We start from the raw sequence: 21,105 nt of genomic DNA, 5'->3' as shown, positions 1-21,105 counted from the left end.
ACAAGGGGCTAAACATAGAGAGGACAAACAAGGACAGACAAACGGATTAAGTCGGTTATATCGACCCTAGCGCGTAACTGGTACTTAATTTATCGACCCCGAAAGGATGAAAGGTAAAGTTGACCTCGGCGGAATTTGAACTCAGAATGTAATACCAGACGAAATACGGCTACGCATTTCACCCGGCGTGCTAACGTTTCTGCCAGCTCGCCACCTTTTATTCTTATAATATAGTAGTGTATGAAATATATGGAGAGAAAACCACCAAGTGGATTTCTTACATGCTAGAAAGGGCAGTCAAAGCCCAAAACCCCGAAAAGACATTCTTACATTAAAACATGTATATTATGACTTGTTGTTAATAAATATATTGTATTGGGTTTAGTGCATTGATTTGCCCAAGGGCCTATAATAATGCTGCTAAGATAGCCCAGATCATATCCCCATTGGAGATTGTTTCCAAGGTCTTTATTTGTAGAAATGGTGCTTATCTGGTTTTTCTTATATATAGTTCTGTTCTTTGTAAAGAGATTTGCATTAGAATCATTATCAAAAAGTTAATGTATGTACATATGTACATATGGATGTATGCATGCATGCATGTGCACGTATGCATGCACACATGCACATACCTTCAATGTATACAAGAGTACGTGACTAGAATGCACACTGATGTCTGGAAAACAGGATGTGAAATAGAAATAATGTGATGACAATGTCAGTGATGGAAGCAGCAGCAGCAGCATTTAAGGAGGAGGAAGAAGAATTGTAAAACTCTAAGAAACCATAAGTATTGATGAAATGAGGTTGACAAGATGCTTGTTGATACATAATGCGATAGATCTGTGAAGTAATCTTCTGATGTAAGAAATGAAAGATGAATAGAGACCACAGGCAAACAACCTTGACAGAAGGCACTCGTTCCAGATATGACTGAAGTCTTTGCTGATGTCAAACTCTGCAACATTTCTTTTGCAGGAAATTTGTAAAATGTGAGAAATCGGATCTCCATTAGACCCAGTTCTGTTAAGATTATTACACTGGCGTTACTGAATAGCATGATAGGATATGATTATTTATGGCTACATCTACGCTTTTGAAATAAGGAGGAAAAGCCAATAGCTGCTAGATTCAGTGACTGCTCTTCTTTGGGATGGAATTCTTGGTTACAGGTTTTTTATAAAGAAAGGAAACGAAGTATTTGGTGAGGATTGGAGATAGATAATAATAATAATAATAATAATAATAATAATATAATATCAGAACTAGCTGAACTGGAGTTACTGTTTACATATGATGTCTACATTTGGAAGTAAAGCAAGTGGGATGGAGAAGGAGAGTTAGGGATTGTCTTTGTTATGCTTAGCAGAATGGTTTTGGCAGTAAATGCAGATACTTTATCTGCAGGTGTAATATCTGCAGGTGGCGATCTGGCAGAAACGTTAGCACACCAGGCGAAATGCTTAGCGGTATTTCGTTCGCCGTTATATTGTGAGTTCAAATTCCGCCGAGGTCGACTTTACCTTTCATCCTTTCATGGTCGATTAAATAAGTACCAGTTATGCATTGGGGTCGATGTAATCGACTTAATCCACTTGTCTGTCCTTGTTTGTCCCCTCTATGCTTAGCCCCTTGTGGGTAATAAAGAAATAGGTATTTCGTCTGCTGCTGCGTTCTGAGTTCAAATTCCGCCGAGGTCGACTTTACCTTTCATCCTTTCATGGTCGATTAAATAAGTACCAGTTATGCATTGGGGTCGATGTAATCGACTTAATCCACTTGTCTGTCCTTGTTTGTCCCCTCTATGCTTAGCCCCTTGTGGGTAATAAAGAAATAGGTATTTCGTCTGCCGCTGCGTTCTGAGTTCAAATTCCGCCGAGGTCGACTTTACCTTTCATCCTTTCGGGGTCGATTAGATAAATACCAGTTACGCACTGGGGTCAATGTAATCGACTTAATACCTATGTCTGTCCTTGTTTGTCCCCTCTAATGTTTAGCCCCTTGTGGGTAATAAAGAAATAGGTGTAATACTTGCAGAGTTATGTTGCTGGAAGAATCATGGCTTGTGGGATTCTGCAAAGTAAGACACCAGAGAGAGCTTCATTGCAATTTGGGATGTAAGGAATATTCATTGCACATGTTATACCTTGCACAAAGGCACCTTTCATATATTTCATAATAGTCATCTTGATTGTGTTGCTATGGTGGGTGCACTTAGGTATTTTGTGGTTGTGGGTTTTGTTTATGCAACAGTTATACAGAGTATTCTAGTTTCAGTTCCTACTTAGTTATTTCAAATAAGTATGAAGGGTTACTTGGAAGCACTCCGTCGGTTACGACGATGAGGGTTCCGGTTGATCCGAATCAACGGAACAGCCTGCTCGTGAAATTAATGTGTAAGTGGCTGAGCACTCCACAGACACGTGCACCCTTAACGTAGTTCTCGGGGATATTCAGCGTGACACAGAGAGTGACAAGGCCGGCCCTTTGAAATACAGGTACAACAGAAACAGGAAGTAAGAGTGAGAGAAAGTTGTGGTGAAAGAGTACAGCAGGGATCACCACCATCCCCTGCTGAAGCATGTGGAGCTTTTAGGTGTTTTTGCTCAATAAACACTCACAACGCCCGGTCTGGGAATCGAAACCGCAATCCTATGACCGCGAGTCCACTGCCCTAACCACTGGGCCATTGCGCCTCCACAAAGGGTTACTTACTGTTACCAGAACTACATAGAATTGGTGGAGTACTGACAAATGAAGTCACTCCAATTTTATCTTAACAGGATGCATAGCTCAGAGGTCAGGGAATTTCTCCAATTTGAGCTACTGCTTCTCTGCACTGAGGGGGGTCACAGCTCCAGCATTATGGACATGTAATTAGAATGACATGAAAAAAATTGCTAGATGGATTTTTCAAACCAAGCCAGTTGGCAGGAAACCTAGGAGTAGACCGAGAATGGGATGGTTGGATCCATTATTTCAATTGGTTATGTTTGGGAATCCAGCCAAAAAGTCTAATGATGATTGCTTTTGACAGGACCTTATGGTGGAGGTGTCTGAGGACTCTCCTCCCACGTTCCTCCCACGAATAGTGGGTAGAGAAGACAGATAGATGGTTATTAATTAAATGAAATTAATAATTTCTTTGCCAAATAAGTTTATTAAGAAGAAAATTTTCATTTATGATTGATATTTATTATTTGATGTATGTACATTTAATATGTACAAGTTCCATTTACAAATACCTCTTTGATATTTTTTAGTGATAAGTGTTACATATATTATTTAATATATTTATATTTGTGATCTGTTTTAATCAATATTTTAATTTTTATCAGTATGCGATCTTAAATGTACTGTCTTCTACACACATATGTTAAAACGCTTTAAGTTTTACTAAAGGTTATTTCGCACTTTTAGTTTTCATGAGATATCCTATGATGTGGGCATAATGAATTTTAAATGGCGCTGAAGCACTCTTTTTTGTAACTATTCTCTCAAAGAAACTTCCTCATCTGATACAGATTATTTATCTATAATTGGAAGCCAACTTGACTTAAGATTAGTGTACACAATCGAGATTTCGAGGAGATGGAAATTGTTAATATTTGATTTGCATGTATGTGAAAGAACTGATTTCTCTAGAAGATTGGAATGTAATCTATTTGATCCTTGAAGAATGCCAACAACTGCTCAGAATTGTATTGAAGTACTGCTTGACGTTGGAGAAACCTCCTTGAAGCAATTTTGTCGGTATTAAGAGTTTGAGGCCTCCAGACAAATCACTTGTAAGATTCAGCATTAATGGTGTGTGAAAATATTTTAAGTAGGAAGTTTATCATGTGTCAGTAATGTCTAAGGAAGAAGATCAGAGAAATATCATTTGGTAAAGGTCGGTGACAGTAAAACTGGAAGAGACGATGATGGCTTGATGGGGAATAAATTTTAAAACAAAAAATTGAGAATTGTATAGAAAAATTGTGGAGCTTATTATAGGAGACTTATGCACATTGTAAGAAATGGAGCATTTTACCATTAGATTATTATTATTATTATCATTATCATTATTATTATTATTGTTGTTATTATTATTATTGTTATTATTATTATTATTTTTTTTCTTCTTCTTTCAAATTTGCTTCCATTTCTTGCCGAGTGTCTTCCCAACTCCTAGGGCAAAGAAACTCATAGTATACATTGGTAGGCCATTAAACTAAACTCACTAGTTCGTTCATTTTTTTTTTTTTAAAGTTAAATTAAAATACATGGGTAGTAATAGTTCTCACATCGACAGTGCTCTTCTCAATACGTGTGATGTACCAGTTAAGACAATCTTTTGCACTTCTTGCAGGGATGGTAAGCCAGGGATCATTCTCATATAATTTTCGGTTCCTTTCTTGATCATTCCTAATGCTCCTACGATCACTGGTATTGTAACCGCCTTGAGATGCCACATTTTCTCAATTTCAATGAGTAGGTCTTTATATTTTCTGAGCTTGTCAAACTCTTTCGCCAAGATATTATGATCACAGGGGATGCTCATGTCGATCAATAAGCAAACTTTATTATTATTATTATTATTATTATTATTATTATTATTATTATCATTATTACTATTATTATTATTATTATTATTATTATTATTATTATTATTATTAATACTTTTTTCTCTGGTAGTTTCATGTGAGTTTCTGCTTCACGACCTGGTAAACCTCTGTACTCCTAAAGAGTGCGCAGTAAAGCATTCTTATTTTTGTGGGGATTGGCTTGTTGTTGTTATTGTTGTTATAATTATTATTATCATTATCATTATTATTATTATCATTAAGGCTGTGAGCTGGCAGAATTGTTAGCACTCTGGTCGAAATGCTTAGTGGTATTTCATCCATTGCCACATTCTGAGTTCAAATTCCACTGTGGTCGACTTTGCCTTTCATCCTTTTGGGGTCGATTGAATAAGTACCAGTTATGCACTGGAGTCAATGTAATCAACTTACCTCCTCCCACCAAATTTCAGGCCTTATGTCTATAGTAGAAAGGATTAAGCCGTTCAATGGACCCAACTGGCTGAGGCATAGCTTGGCAATAAATCCATGATCCGATCCGTGCCAGAACACGAAGGGCAAATGATAACTGATCCAAGACAGACGTGTGTGGCCTTTCAGTGGCACTTTGCTCAACTGTTTGGGACCAGCAGTGAGCCAGATCGCAGGATGGATTTCATGTTCTACCTCAATGGGCTGCTGCGGATCTTGGTGAAAGAGGCAGAGCACTGTGAAAGGACGATAACAGTCTTTGAAATATGGGAAGCAGTGGCTAGCTGCACGAGGGGTAAGTCGCCTGGTTTGGATGGTCTGCTCTATAAGATTTTTTGAAGTGTTTTATTCGTTATTTTCTCATTTTTTTCCCTTTTCTATTTCTGTGAATATCCCATATACATGATGTGATACCCCAAACATGTGTCTCGCCCTTTGGGCAACTATCTGAGTTTCTGCTACATTCAGCTAGCTCTAACTAAAACTGTAGTAGGAAGGAAAGATCTCAATAAAAAAAAATAGTATTTTCTCCAAAAATGTATATAAATACATGATTTCAGTGATCTATGTAACACTTTCATAGGAAACAAAACTTATCACATTTTATACATTTATTACCTCCGCCAAGGAAGGAGGTTATGTTTTCATTGGTGTTGGTTTGTCCGTCTGTGTACAAAATGACTCAAGATGTGAACGGTATTTGATGAAACTTGCAGGAAAAGTTGGTGATGACATAAGGAACAGATGATGAAATTTTGATAGTGATCCGGGAATTTTTATGGATTTTTGAAGGATTTTTCATTTGTTATATTTACTTTACATGAAGTATTACAACGTTCTTTGATTATCTCATTGAAAACATGTTCATCGTTTCCATGTAAACTATAGTGATGTTGCTGTTTCCAAAGTTTTATTTTCGTTTCTCTATTAGTAATTTTACTTGCATATCTATGGACTCTTGAGGTATGATTGATACTATACTGACCACAGAGGGAATTAAAGTCGATAGGGATGTTTAGTTTCGTAAGTAGACAGGTACCTCTTTTATCTTTGTCAAGGAATCATCCGACCATCGTCCTTGGTGTTTTCAATGTGGATCTTCTTGATTTCCCCTAACCATGAGATCTTGACAACTATGAACCAGTTTGGGTTTGACCAACTAGTCCAAAAACCCACCGCCAACTATGGAAGCTTGCTAGATCATGTTTACGTGAGCCAGGATCGGCATCCACAAGTCACCGTGACTGACTGTTACTTTTCCGACAATGATGTTGTGTGTGTATCATTCAAGTTTTAGGCAATTGTTGTTTCTTTTTAGTTGTATGGTGAAACTAGCTTGCTGTTTTCATTGATGTATTATGACTGCTTCAGATGATTCCTGTTTTTAAAGGGTTTTTTCTTTAAATCATATGGCTGTGTTATTTTTTTTTAACCCCTGCTAAGGAGGTTATGTTTTTGCCAGCGTTGGTTTGGGAAATTGGGCGATTTTCAGCATGCGGGTATATGGGTGGAAATGAGCTGCTTGGCGGAGGTCTGTGTTCTCCGAGTGCTTTTCTAGTTTTTAATATTTCCAAGTTCCAAGGCAGCGAGCTGGCAGAAATATTACAACGCCTGGCAAAATGCTTAGCAGTATTTCATCTGTCTTTACATTCTGAGTTCAAATTCTGCTGAGGTTGACTTTGCCGTTCATCCTTTCGGGGTTGATAAATTAAGTACCAGTTGCATACTGGGGACGATCTAATCGGCTGGTCCCTTCCCCAAAATTTCAGGCCTTGTGTCTAGAGTAGGAAGGAATATTTTTAAGTTCATTTTTTTTTTTTTGTTAGAACATAGTTCTTTCAGTTCTAATACATGCTTTTCCTAACGCCTAGCTCTTATCAAATGATAAGAGCAGGAGTGATAACAATGAAATTATTAACTGTGATGTGCCAAAGGAAAAATGACAGTATCTGAATTGAAATCATTTTCTTGGCATGTAGTGCTTAAGTAGAGTACAGATGTAACTTATCTAGTTGCCATAAATATCATTTGGAAAACCAAATTACTATGAATATAAAAGTTGTCTTAGCTATATTTTCAGAGTGTTCAATTAAAATACAGCTACATCACTTTTTATGCTGTTTATAACCATCAACATAGTTATAATTGAGATGAAAGCTTCAATATGTTTTATTTAACAATTACATACAACCAAAAATTTATATGCTTAGAAGTAGTAACTTTGAAGACTATATAGTACTTTTGTACAATGTATTTTTTTTCATATTCATAAATAAGACTATTTTACATATAACTATATAGCATTCTTTAGTTACTATATTTCTCTTAAAATATATTGTCTTTCTTTCAATTACTTTTAAAAATAATGAAAACTTTGATAAAAATAATTTTGTCTTTATTAACCTGGTATTTTGGAAAATAAATGACCTTGGAATTTTGCTGGGAGGTTTTCATTTAGATCACTTTAAAATATGAAGTTTGTGTTATCAAACCAGGAGCAGTTCCAAGCTGGTTGGTATGAAAAAGGTGTCAATTTTCTGAAGGTCTTTCTATTATACTTTTGAAATATTTTATAAGACATCATCAGCACATCTTGTTTCGGTTGCTATTGTATGTCTCTAGAATATTTAGACATAACTTTACCTATCTGTACTCTAGGTATTGATATATCAAATTGGGAAAATGTCTTCTACTATAGACCCTGGTTGACCAAAGTCTTGGAAAATTGGATTTGGTAAATGGAAACTGAAAGAAGCCCTTTTTAATCTATGTGTGTGTGTGTCTATTTATGTATGTATTTGTGTATGTGTGTGTATATGTATGTATGTATTTGTGTGTGTATGTGTGTGTATATGTATATATGTATGTGTGTGTGTGTGTTCTACTGTCTCCTTACTTTGATTTCATGTGATAGTTGTAAATGAATGCCACCATCATGCAGTGTCTGGTCATGGGGAAAATTACATTGCTTGGAAATAAGTGAGGGTTGGTAACAAGAAGGTATCTGGATGTAGAAAATCCACCTCAACAAGTTCCATCCAACCCTTGCAAGCATGGAAAAGTGGACATTAAGTGATGATGATAATGATGATCTATATACAAGGTGGTATCAAAAAGTTCCTGAACTAGTTCTGTAGTGCACCAACAGATGGCGGCAGCACATCGTTGCATGCACAGTGAGAGCTAGCAATGACCTTTATGAGACAGTGTACCAGATGACGTTGTTGTGTTTGCTTCACAAGTTGTGAAATTTTTTTTTTTTTGTGATCACATGTAGTCTGATTTTGTCAGGGACAGGAAGTTGGAACAAAGAACCAACGTGAAATTTTGCATTAACCCTTTTAATACTAACCCGCCTGAAACCACCTCTGGCTCTGTAGCACAAATGTCTTATTTTCAAAACTTCTGCATTAAAATCTTCCACCAAACCTTAGTCACAGTTTATGTTCTTAACACTAGCTTAATGGTAACTAAGTTATTCTATTAAATTCTTCGTTATATTTAAAATTAATTGAAAGATACACAGAGCATCTCAAAATAACCATGGTAACAAAAGGGTTAAACTTTGGAAGTCTGCTACAGAGACATTGAGCACACTTTGGCAAGCTTATGGCGATGAGGCAATAGGTCATACACAATGCTTCAAGTGGCACAGACACCTCAAAAGTGAAAGAACATTCCTGGAAGACGATGAGCAATCTGGAAAACTGGCCACTTGTGTCATCCCTAGAAATGTGGAATTGTGCATTGAGAATTTGTCCCCCAGAGCCTGACCTCCAATTGAGAATTCTACTGCAACATTTTGAAGTATTTGAGGGAGAAAATTTGATAAAAATGACTGGATCTGTGGAGCATGAAGCATTGGGTTCTTCATGATGACAGTGCCTCCTATTACTGAGCTCTCCTCACTCATGAATTCTTGCCAAAAACAACATGGTATGGCTTCCACACCTGTCCTATTTACCAGATTTAGCACCTGCAGACCTCCATCTCTTCCCCCAAGAGGAAAATGCAGCTCAAAGTTCATCGTTTTAACACCGTTGTCAAGATCCAGAGTGGATTGCAGAAGATCCTTGACTTGCTTATGGAAAACAACTTCCAGGCCAGATTCCAAAAGTAGCAGGAATACTGGGACAAGTGTATTGTTGTGCAAGGTGACTATTTCAAAGGAGATGATGTTAAAACTTAGGTAAATAAATAATTTTTTATTAAACATTACTAGTTCTGGAACTTTTTTATACCACCTAGTACACACACACATACACGGTGCCATGTTAACAGCACTGGTGCTGATGCCTCATAAAAAACACCCAGTACACTCTGTAAAATGGTTGGCATTAGGAAGGACATCCAGCCATAGAAACTCTGCCAGAACAGAAAATGGAGCCTGCTACAGCCCCTCACCTTACCATACCAGCTCCTGTCAAACCATCCAACCCATGCCAGCATGGAAAATGATTATTAAATGATGATGATGAAGATAATGATGATATATTTGTGTGTGTATATATATATACATACACACACACACACATATATATATATATATATACATATATATATATATATATACATATATATATATATATATATATATATATAATATATATATATATATATATATATATATTAGGAGCACTCCGTTGGTTGCGACGACAAGGGTCCCAGCTGATACGATCAACGGAACAGCTTGCTCGAGAAATTAACGTGTAAGTGGCTGAGCATTCCACAGACATACATACCCTTAACGTAGTTCTTGGAGTGATTCAATGTGGCACAGTGAGTGACAAGGCTCGCCCTTTGAAATACAGGTACTACTCATGTTTGCCAGCTGAGTGGACTGGAGCAACATGAAATAAAGTGTCTTGCTCAAGGACACAACACGCCACCAGGAATTGAACTCATGACCTTACAATTGTTAGTTGAATGACCCTAACCACTAAGCCACGCACCTTCATATATATATATATATATATCACATGATCACGTGACCGACCAGTCCATCAGATGTAGTTACACATCGCTGGTCACAATGCGTTCGCATTGTTTTAGCCTTCGAATGACGCCACCCCACTGGCTAAGCGAGCAGGCCAACAGAAGAAAGAATGAGAGAAAGTTGTGGCGAAAGAGTACAGCAGGGATCACCACCCCCTGCCAGAGCCTCATGGAGCTTCTAGGTGTTTTCGCTCAATAAACACTCACAACGCCCGGTCTGGGAATCGAAACCGCGATCCTACGACCACGAGTCCGCTGCCCTAACCACTGGGCCATTGCGCCTCCACATATATATATATATATATATATACACACACACACAAAGTCTGATCAATAAGTATCTAGACAGTTGCCATAATAATGAAGTTAAAGCATGCTGATGGAAGCAGCTTGGCACAGATTGACCTTAACCTCTGCTGTGCATGTGCACTAAGTTTTAACATTCTAGCTCACTTCTGTTGTTTACATCAGTGCTTCGAAGTAACATGAAAGTTGTCATGGTGATACCTGCTCAGAGGCCTATGCAAACTTGCAGAAAGTGTATGGTGAAGAGTGTATGAGTCACAAACAAGTGTACGAGTGGTTCAGATGTTTCCAAGATGGCCATAAAAATGTCAAAAGTGAAAAACGGTCTGGGTGGCCCGCAACCAACAGAACTGAAAAAAACATTGCAGATTTGCTTGCAGCTGTGAAAGGAGATTGTCAAATTACCATTCATGAGTTATCAGAGGATTTGCAGATTAGTTACAGTTCAGTTCAGTCCATTATCACTGAAGATTTAGGTATGAGATTCATGTCTGCCAAGTTTGTGCCAAATCTGCTTTTAGCTGACCAAAAAGACACTCGGGTTTCAGCTGCACAAAATCTCCTTGATTGTGTCAAGAACAATGAAAACTTTTCGCAAACTTTGCACAGGCCTCTGAACAGGTATTGCCAAGCTTTTGACAAAATTTGATGCAGATTCTCCGCTCAACTTTCTGTCATGTTCAGTGTTATGAACACACCCTACACACCTTCCTTCCAAGCACTGCTGTAAACAGCGGAAGGGAACAAGAACATTAAAACTTAATGCACATGCACAACCGAGTTGAAGGTCAATCTGTGCCAAGCGACTTCAGTCTGCATGCTTTAGCTTTGTTACCATGGCAACAGTCTAGATACTTACTCATCAGACCATGTATATATATTTGTCTTAAGCATGTAAGTGATTGTTTCTTGAAGAAGAGTAAGCTAGTGTTCTGATATAATTTATCAGTTGTTGTGTGAGAATAGACTATAAGGCAGTCAATTGTAATTCTAGATTGAAGCTGATTACTCATTAGATTGTTTATAATTTATATATATATATCTTTTACTTTAGTATAATATTAGCCTGACACTTGTAGTTATTTGATATTTTATTTGCCAAGCAGTTCAAGTTGTAGGCTTCTATATCTGATCAATTCATCTCTGACACGAAGGACGCATGGCAGAGCTTTCTAGATAGCAACTATGTATGTAGCACTTTTCTTGTGTTCTGATTAAACTTGTAGCTTGAATTAGGATTTAACTAATGATAAACTAGAATAAATTTAGCAATTTCATTGTTGTTGGCAATCATAGTGAAAATATATAGAATTTAGTTATTGATTCCTTATATTGGGTAGAAAGCCTCAAATTTGGAGAAAAGCAGCTGTTATTGATCCTTGTACATGGTCCTTTATTTAATTAACCTCTGAAGGAGTAAGGACACAGTTGACCTTGATGGCTTATTCTGCCCTTTTGAGTTTTCTATCTAAAGTCAAATTTGAATTCAGAACATAAAGAGTTGTGGCACACCTTTTATCTTTTACTTGTACCAGTCATTAAACTGTAGCCATGCTGGGGCATGACCTTGAAGAATTTTTAGCTGACTCCGGTACTTATTTTTTTGGTTTTTTCTCAAGTCTGCTAATTATTCTATGTTGAAGTGCTAAGTTACAGGCACATAAGAATACCAACACTGGTTATCAAGTGGTAGTGGAGGACAAATACACACACACACTCACACACATACATGATGGGCTTCTTTCAGTTTCCATCTATCAAATCCATTCACAAGGTTTTGGTTGGCCCAAGGTTATAGTAGAAGATACTTGCTCAGAGTTCCATGCAGTGGGACTGAACCCAGATCCATTAGGTTGGGAAGCAAGTTTATCTCCACACTGCCATGTCAGGTAGTCAGAGTCTGTGATAGAATACTTAAGCTTAGATTAGTGATGCAACATGGATTAGCAACCATTATCTCAGCTTATGCTCATCAGCCAGGGCTACCTAATGGACAGAAGGACTGATTTTATGATACCCTCTTGCAGACTACCTCATTGACGAATGACAGGGACCTTCTCTTTGTTGTTGGTAACTTGAATGGGCATGTTGGAAAACATGCAGGGGGCTTCCATGGCATACACGTTGGCTATGGTTTTGGTTCCTGCAAGGAGGAGGGAACCAGGCTGCTGGAGTCCTGCAATGCAAATGATCTTATAGTTTGTAATATTAACTTCAGAAAACCTGCCAGTCACCTATTCACCTACAGGTCTGGCGGACACAATAGTCAAATTCACTACATCCTCACCAGGAAATGGGAAAGATGGCTACTTGTAAATGCCAAAATCTTCCCAGGTGAAGAATGCACCCCCACAACATAGATTAGTAGTTAGCGACTTTGGGAGCAGAGCTAAATGGATGCCCGGATGACAACCAGCATGGAAAAGAAGGGTCTGGAATCTTAAGAATCCTGTGGATGGACAGAGATTTAGAGACATATTACTCGAAGCTTTTGACAAAATACAGAAGGATATAGCAAAACATACTGTGGAAGACAGCTGGAGGTTCCTATTGGACAACCTGTTGAGGGCTACTGACCAGATGGTGCAAAGTCCCCTCTTGACCCAAGGTAACATGGTGGTGGAACAATGTAGTTGACAGGGTCATTAAGGGAAAGAAACAAGAATGGAAGGACTGGAAGAATGGTGGTAGCAGGGAACTTCATCAGATTGCCAGAAGGGAAGTTAGAAGACAGGTTTACTTAGCCAGAGGGGAAGCAGATAAGAAAAAATTTGCCAATGTTCTGTGTTGTGAGGATCAAAGACTTGAAATGTTTTGTGTTGCAAGACAGTGTGTGAGAGAGAATCATGATGTCATAGGAGAGAAATGTGTCCACATGGATGATGGCTCACTTGCATTTAAGAGAGAGACTTGGAGGTGCTACTATGAAAGGTTGCTACAAAGGTAAAGGTGATGCATTAGATACGAATAATTACAGAGGTATCAAGTTGTTGGATCAGGTAATGAAAGTCACAGAGTAGGATGATGAAGCATGACCTTCGAATGTTGGGCCTCATGGAGGCGATGATGAGTGACTGAGACCTTTGGAGATATGCTGTGCTTGAGAACACTTGGTAAGCCAAGTGAGACCATAACTGTGGCTTATGCCAGTGCAGCATAACCGGCCCATTTAAGAGTACCCTTCAATCATTGGGCAATAAACTTCACTTGCAAAGACCTGTTGAGTCAAGTGAAGTCATTGTCATGGCCAATGCCAGTGGCATGTAAAAAGCACCATTCGAGCATGGTTGTTGTGAATGCCGCCTGACTGGCTCACATGCTGGTGGCACATAAAAAGCACCAACTACACTCTTGGAGTGGTTGGCATTAGGAAGGGCATCCAGTTGTAGAAACCTGGCCAGATCAGATTGGAGCCTGGTGCAGCCATCTGGTTCGCCAGTCCTCAGTCAGACTATCCAACCCATGCCAGCATGGAAAGTGGACGTTAAACAACAACGATAATGATTTTGATGATATATGTATTTATGATGTGCTTCTTTCAGTTTCTGTCTACCGAATCCACTCACAAGGCTTTAGTCAACCCAAGGCTATAGTAGAAGACACTTGCCCAAGGTGCCACACATTTGGACTAAACCCGGAACCATGTGGTTGGGAAGCAAGCTTCTTCACTCAGTCACGCCTGTGCCTATATGTTAACAAAAATATTTAAAATAGTTTTTTTCAAATCAGTCCAAATAATTTCTCTTTCCATTTTTAAAGGTTTTTTCCTCTTTATTTTCTCTTTCTTCTTTTAAACTCCACTCCCACTCTTTATCACCCTCTCTCTTCACATAAAAAAAAAAAGCAACAATACACACCTATAGATTTATGCATTGCAGTTTTATATGCTCAATTTCCATGCTCTATTGAATTTTAGTGTTCCAAAAATATATGTTGTTGCAATTTTATGTTCACCCTAACACTAACATGTCATCTGTGAAGTAGCTATGATTGACTGGAGCAAGTAGGCTAAACACTTGACGTATATATAAAACCAAGTGTTATTTATTATTTTGTTTCCTGTCACGTGGGTCTGTGTTATTAAGCTATTCAGTTTGTTTTGCAGCTATTTGGACCAGACAGAAAGATTGTAGTTTTACAGACTTGTATGTGACTGTATTGTGTTGTAGTCGTGTCTCAAATGTTAATGACCTTTGTCGTGTTTCACAGCCAGTTTGTGTGTCTGCACCTTGGAAGTTCCTCTCCAAGATCCAATGGGATTGGGTAGACCAACTATTGCCTACGAGTGCAAGTCACTCCTCTCCACAACAGTGATATTGTGCAAAGGAAAGACAATACTAATACAGTTTGGCACCATTGTGGTCACGAACATTGTTGGTCAGAACACAGCCAGAACAGAAACAAAGCATCCTGTCTGACATTCTAAGAATTCTGCTGTTCATTGCTAGGATTGGTACTTCCAGTTTCTAATATACTAACTCTTTTTTTAATTATGTTTTTGTTGAAATATGCTGCCTTTAAATCAATTAATGAAGAATTTTATAAAACAACTTTGAAGAAATCATGCAAGAGTAGACAGTCATTTGGCTTAAGAACTGTATATGATAATGATGAAGGGATGGTATTCTTATGACAAGGCGGCGAGCTGGCAGAACCGTTAGCACGACGGGCGAAATGCGTTGCCGTATTTCGTCTGCCGTTACGTTCTGAGTTCAAATTCCGCCGAGGTCGACTTTGTCTCTCATCCTTTCGGGGTCGATAAATTAAGTACCAGTTTCGCACTGGGGTCGATGTAATCGACTTAACCCCTTTGTCTGTCCTTGTTTGTCCTCTCTGTGTTTAGCCCCTTGTGGGTAGTAAAGAAATCGGTATTCTTATGACAAGAAGGAGCAGTCAGCATTTATATGTTTGTGTGTGTGTGTGTGTGTGTGTGTGTGTGCATGCATGCACACACTCACACAAACACACATTCTGTTTTAATTGAAGTTGTAATTTAGGTTGTGGTATATTGCGGGTAGTTGTGAGATCTAGAACACTGCTTTAAGTGGTTTGTGAATTTTGGGGACATTGTGGCAAAAAGCTGGAGTCTCAAGTGGATGTGACATGAGATGGATCAACAGAACAAGAAGTTTACTTTGCTCAAGATCTAAGCAATTGTTTGCTACTGTATTACTTATAGCCTACTCATGGTGAATATTCTCTAACAGCAGATCTGTCCTAAATTATATTTATATGAAACGAAAGTCTCTGTTGGTGACAACTCTCCTCCTCCTCCTCCTCCTCCTCCTCATCATCATCATCATCGTCGTTGTTGTATTGTCATCATCATCATTTAATGTCTGTTTTCCATGCTGCAATGGGTTGGACATTTTCACAGGATCCAGTGAGTCACATGGCTGCATTGTACTCCATGTTAGCCTTGGCATGCTTTCTATGGCTGGATGCCCTTCTTAACACCAACCCCTTCACAGTGTGATGTACTGGGTACTTTTTTTTCTGCTGGCACTATATATATATATGTATATGTGCCGGTGGCATGTAAAAAGCACCATCCGTTCGTGGCCGTTGCCAGCACCGCCCCGACTGGCCTCCGTGCCAGTGGCACATAAAAGCACCATCCGTTCGTGGCCGTTGCCAGCCTCGCCTGGCCTCCGTGCCAGTGGCACGTAAAAAGCACCATCCGTCCGTGGCCGTTTGCCAGCTCCGTCTGGCACCTGTACAGGTGGCACGTAAAAAGCACCCACTACACTCACGGAGTGGTTGACGTTAGGAAGGGCATCCAGCCGTAGAAACACTGCCAGATCAGACTGGGCCTGATGCAGCCTTCTGGCTTCACAGACCCCAGTTGAACCGTCCAACCCATGCTAGCATGGAAAACGGACGCTAAATGATGATGATGATTAGGGTGATGCAAAAACGGGGTCAAAAAAATTTTTTTTCAGTTTTCAGGGAAACACCCTCCTAATTTATTCATATTCCTAAGAAAGCTTTGTATGCAAAATTTGGGGTTGAAAAAGTGAAAATTAGAGGTTTGCTGCCAAGCTTTAAAAATAAATGTATATCAGTTTGTGCTCAAAAATATTTTGTTGATATTTTTGCTGGAACCGGCTTGATATGTACCTAGTTAACCTAGTTTGAAAGAAATCCATGACATTCTAGGCTATAGTACGAAGTGAGGTGCAGCGTATAGCTCTTTACTCTTTTACTTATTTCAGTCATTTGACTGCGGCCATGCTGGAGCACCGCCTTTAGTCGAGCAAATCGACCCCGGGACTTATTCTTTGTAAGCCCAGTACTTATTCTATCGGTCTCTTTTGCCAAACCGCTAAGTGACGGGGACGTAAACACACCAGCATCGGTTGTCAAGCAATGCTAGGGGGACAAACACAGACACACAAACACATATACACACATATATAAAAATACATATATACGACAGGCTTCTTTCAGTTTCCGTCTACCAAATCCACTCACAAGGCATTGGTTGGCCCGGGGCTATAGCAGAAGACACTTGCCCAAGATGCCATGCAATGGGACTGAACCCGGAACCATGTGGTTGGTTAGCAAGCTACTTACCACACAGCCACTCCTGCGCCTATCATTAACTTTTTTTTTCTGTGGAAGCTTCTCCAGTAGACACATCGTAACCATGTATCTAAGTTTATTTTTGTTTTTTTGTGAAGCAAGAGTAATGTTTTCTTGTTTTTGTTTGAGAGTGACGACCTGTAACTTTTAACAATTTGGAGAAGCTATTGTTTCTGCTCTTCATCATTGTGGTTATCAGTTTGTTGTATTCCTCCATCAGTCGTACACCCCTTTCCACAATGTCATTTACCACTTTGAGTTCATATGCAAAAAGGCGGCGAGCAGGCAGAAACGTTAGCACGCCGGGCGAAATGCTTGGCGGTATTTCATCTGCTGCTATGTTCTGAGTTCAAATTCCGCCGAGGTCGACTTTGCCTTTCATCCTTTCGGGGTCGATAAATTAAGTACCAGTTACGCACTGGGGTCGATGTAATCGACTTAATACCTATGTCTGTCCTTGTTTGTCCTCTCTGTGTTTAGCCCCTTGTGGGTAATAAAGAAACACATATGCAAAATCTCTTGCATTTGTGTAACTTTCATCATCATTCCATTCTTCAGCATCTTTTTCAAGAAAAGTGCAAGGCCCCTCCAGGATTTCAAAGAATCTTTTTGTGTTGGCAGTGATGAAATCCTGCAGTTGTTTCTGGCCGGCTGATTCAAGATTTATTGATGCTTGTTTGTTTATTCAGTTTTGAGTCAACCGGTTTCTGCAGATCATGCTTACTTTGGTTTTTTGTCTCATGCAAAACATCTGAATCAAAAAATGCAGGGGTACCACAAATGTCTGAAAAACTTATTGAGTTCAGCACTTGAAATTTTGTCATCCTTTTACTTGTAGAGCTGCAGACTTTGCACAAAATGCAAATCTGAATGGGGGGTGGGGGGGCACATGAGCTTATGGATGCTAGGTACCATGATCTGATGTATATCACAGCTGACAAACAGCAAACATCTCTCAGTCCTTTTCCCTCTCTCTCAGTTAGTTTAAACTGAGATCTAAACATCCAAATTTTAATGCAGTAAATTAGCATCGTCATCCACCGTGCTCCGTGATAAGCCCCAGGTGCTTTAAAGCTGATTCCTGACTTGGGGGTTTCTACTGAAGGAAATGAGCATTAGCTTGAGCAATTCCTTGCAGTCTTCATGAGGCTGCTTGAGCAAATTGAATGATTTCTTCAGCATCTGAGATTTCCTCTGCAATGTTAGGGTCATCTGTTGCTGTTTGGTAATTGTTCTTGTTAATTTCCACCCACCTTGCTTTAAATCTCTTAAACAGTTGTATGTCAGGGACAGTTGAAGATGTCAAGGAGACAGAGAATGTACAAACTGAGAAATAACAATATACAAAATATTCAGTCGATGGTAGCAACCTCTAAAATTTCTTCAATTGTGCTGAAATTTTGCATGTTGAGTTTTTGCACTAAATCAAATAAAATTAGCGGGTGTCTTCAAGTTTTTGAAATGATAAGTTATTTTGCATCACCCTGATGTATATGCATGTGGGTGTGGGGTGGGAGGGTACTAATAAATGTAGAGTTGCAGAAGTTTTAAAACTGATTGCTCTTTTATCTCTTTTACTCTTACTCTTTTACTTGTTTCAGTCATTTGACTGCGGCCATGCTGGAGCACCGCCTTTAGTCGAGCAAATCGACCCCAGGACTTATTCTTTGTAAGCCCAGTACTTATTCTATCGGTCTCTTTTTGCCGAACCGCTAAGTGACGGGGACGTAAACACATCAGCATCGGTTGTCAAGCAATGCTAGGGGGACAAACACAGACACACAAACACACACACACATATATATATATACATATATACGACAGGCTTCTTTCAGTTTCCGTCTACCAAATCCACTCACAAGGCATTGGTCGGCCCGGGGCTATAGCAGAAGGCACTCGCCCAAGATGCCATGCAGTGGGACTGAACTCAGAACCATGTGGCTGGTTAGCAAGCTACTTACCACACAGCCACTCCTGCGCCTATAGTCGTATTCTAATAAGATCACGTCATCTAACAGTGGAATATTTGAGGACGTTTTATTACTTTATTCATCAGTATTTATTTTTCCTTTATCTTTCATGCTATCACTCAGTCACATGGAAAAGAATAACAATAAATGACAAAGAAATAAATAAATAAACAAATAACACTCTGCTGCTGACTTTATTTGATCTTTGGAATAATGGCGTGGAACAGTGTTTCATACAAAAATCTCTTGTATTGTTATATTGTGTTGATTGTTACAATGTGCATATTAATCCTTTTTTAAGAAACAAAAGCATTGAAATTTAGATTTTTCCTATTAATTATTTGTTTCTGGTTGTTGTAGATTTCTTAAAAAAAAATAACGAAATTTTGTTTTGAGTCCTTTGAGAGAATATTGGTTTCAAATTTCAGCACAAGGCCAGCAGCTTTAGAGAAGGAGATTGTTGATTATGTTAATCCCAGTGCTCAGCTGGTAGATATTTTATCAACCTCGAAAGGATGAAAGTCAAAGTTGACCTTGGTGGAATTTGAACTCAGAATGTGGAGACAGACAAAATGCCACTAAGAATTTTACTTGGCATGCTAATAATTCTGTCAGCGCACTGCCCTCTTTTGAGAGAATATTAACTATTATTAGGACTGTAGAAACAAACATAACCAAGAGTGCTTATATAATTTATAATTTTCATTTATTTTATTTACGTGCCCTTTCCAAGCCTAGCCAGGCTCATGGGCCCGGTTTCCCGGTTTCTGTGGTGTATATGTTCCCCCCAGTTGGACTGGATGCCAGTCCATCGCAGCGTTACTCAAGAAACAGGAAGAGAGAGTGAGAGAAAGTTGGGGCGAAGGAGTACAACAGGGGTCGACCCTGCCCCCTGCCGGAGCCTCGTCGAGCTTCTAGGTGTTTTCCCTCAATAAACACACGCAACGCCCGGTCTGGGAATCAAAACTTCGATCCTCCGACCGCGAGTCCACTGCCCTGGGCCATTGCGCCTCCACATATAAGTTATAATTAGAGTATTTAATTATGTTTTGTTTATTTCTGAGTTTGTTGCATTTCTAGCACCAGTGTCACCTTTATCTTTCATTTGTCTGAATTCGTAATTGCCGGTTCTGTTGGTTTTGACCTTCCTTACATGAGTTGGTTGACCTTGAGCCTAGTCAAAAAACAAAAAACAAACATTGAATATACATAGATATGTACATACATTAGCACAGGTATGCATGTGTTGGGGTAGGCTTGAAAGTTTACTCTCTAACCACATAGTTTTGGATTCAGTCCCACTGTGTGGCATTTTAAATGAAACATCATAAGCGGAAAGTGTAACCTCTTGAAAGAGCTGTTCTTCACTCCTGCTCCAGAGCATCGGCTGTGGGGTCATTCCGAAAAGCTCTATCTGCGACGATTTCATCTCAATCGAAGGAGAAGGGCTTTCTCCATCCGGGTTGCGGATCCGTGGAATAAACTGCTGGACGAGATAGTGAAGATGCCGACGACCGCTCGGTTCAAAGTCTCCCTTGATCTCAAGTGGCCTGAACTCTTTGCATGAACACCCTCCCTGTACATAACTCCATGTCCCCCTACATGGCCTTGCTTTTTGCTTTTTGAGCCCAAAAATTAACTAACTAACTAACTAACTAACTAAACCAAAATTAAGAAATAGTATTTTCAGAAATTTTTGGTTAGAAACTTTACCATTGAACCTGTTTACTTATATACTTGTAGAAGATGGAAAAAAAGATCGGCTCTCGAGACTATGCCTTATCAGAAAGTAATAAAGCCATAAAATCATTAGAAATACATCATGCCAAGTCTTTGACTGATCTGAAGGCTCGTATTGTGAGATGTGATTCTTCAATTGCCAAGCTGAATTCGATTCAAAAACAATGCAACGATGCAATCAAATTCCAAACGGACTGTGTGAATAATTTAGAGAAAGAATTAGAGAAACTACGTCATGAAACGGAATACAAGGTAAAATGCTTTTCATTCACTACTAATCTACCTTTTGTAATTAATTAAATAAGTGGCTGTGTGGTATGTAGCTTGCTTACCAACCATATGGTTCCGGGTTCAGTCCCACTGCGTGGCATCTTGGGCAAGTGTCTTCTGCTATAGCCCCGGGCCGACCAAGGCCTTGTGAGTGGATTTGGTAGACGGAAACTGAAAGAAGCCCGTCGTCACTTAGCGGTTCG

General features: G+C 39.1%; 1 protein-coding gene and 1 long non-coding RNA gene across 2 annotated transcripts in view; one reads left to right on the top strand and one right to left on the bottom strand.

Annotated features, from left to right (window-relative positions):
* The window catches only part of LOC118767209, a 16,967-nt gene extending 7,465 nt beyond the window's left edge, over nt 1-9,502 (bottom strand). Inside the window, exons 1-2 of the long non-coding RNA XR_005003114.1 lie at nt 9,302-9,502; nt 4,293-4,298 (exon numbers count right to left, since the gene is read on the bottom strand). This is a non-coding gene — a long non-coding RNA (uncharacterized LOC118767209). The remainder of the gene's footprint in view (nt 1-4,292; nt 4,299-9,301) is intronic.
* The window catches only part of LOC115232377 (protein FAM81A-like), a 170,187-nt gene that overhangs the window by 53,820 nt on the left and 95,262 nt on the right, over nt 1-21,105 (top strand). The window contains exon 3 of the mRNA XM_036511460.1: nt 20,636-20,884. Within this exon, the coding sequence (XP_036367353.1) occupies nt 20,636-20,884 (249 nt within the window). The remainder of the gene's footprint in view (nt 1-20,635; nt 20,885-21,105) is intronic.

Source organism: Octopus sinensis, linkage group LG2 (genome assembly GCF_006345805.1).
Source record: "Octopus sinensis linkage group LG2, ASM634580v1, whole genome shotgun sequence".
Lineage (NCBI taxonomy): Eukaryota > Metazoa > Mollusca > Cephalopoda > Octopoda > Octopodidae > Octopus > Octopus sinensis.
The sequence above is the reverse complement of the archived record's forward strand: the minus strand, read 5'-3'. Positions and strand labels throughout refer to the sequence as shown.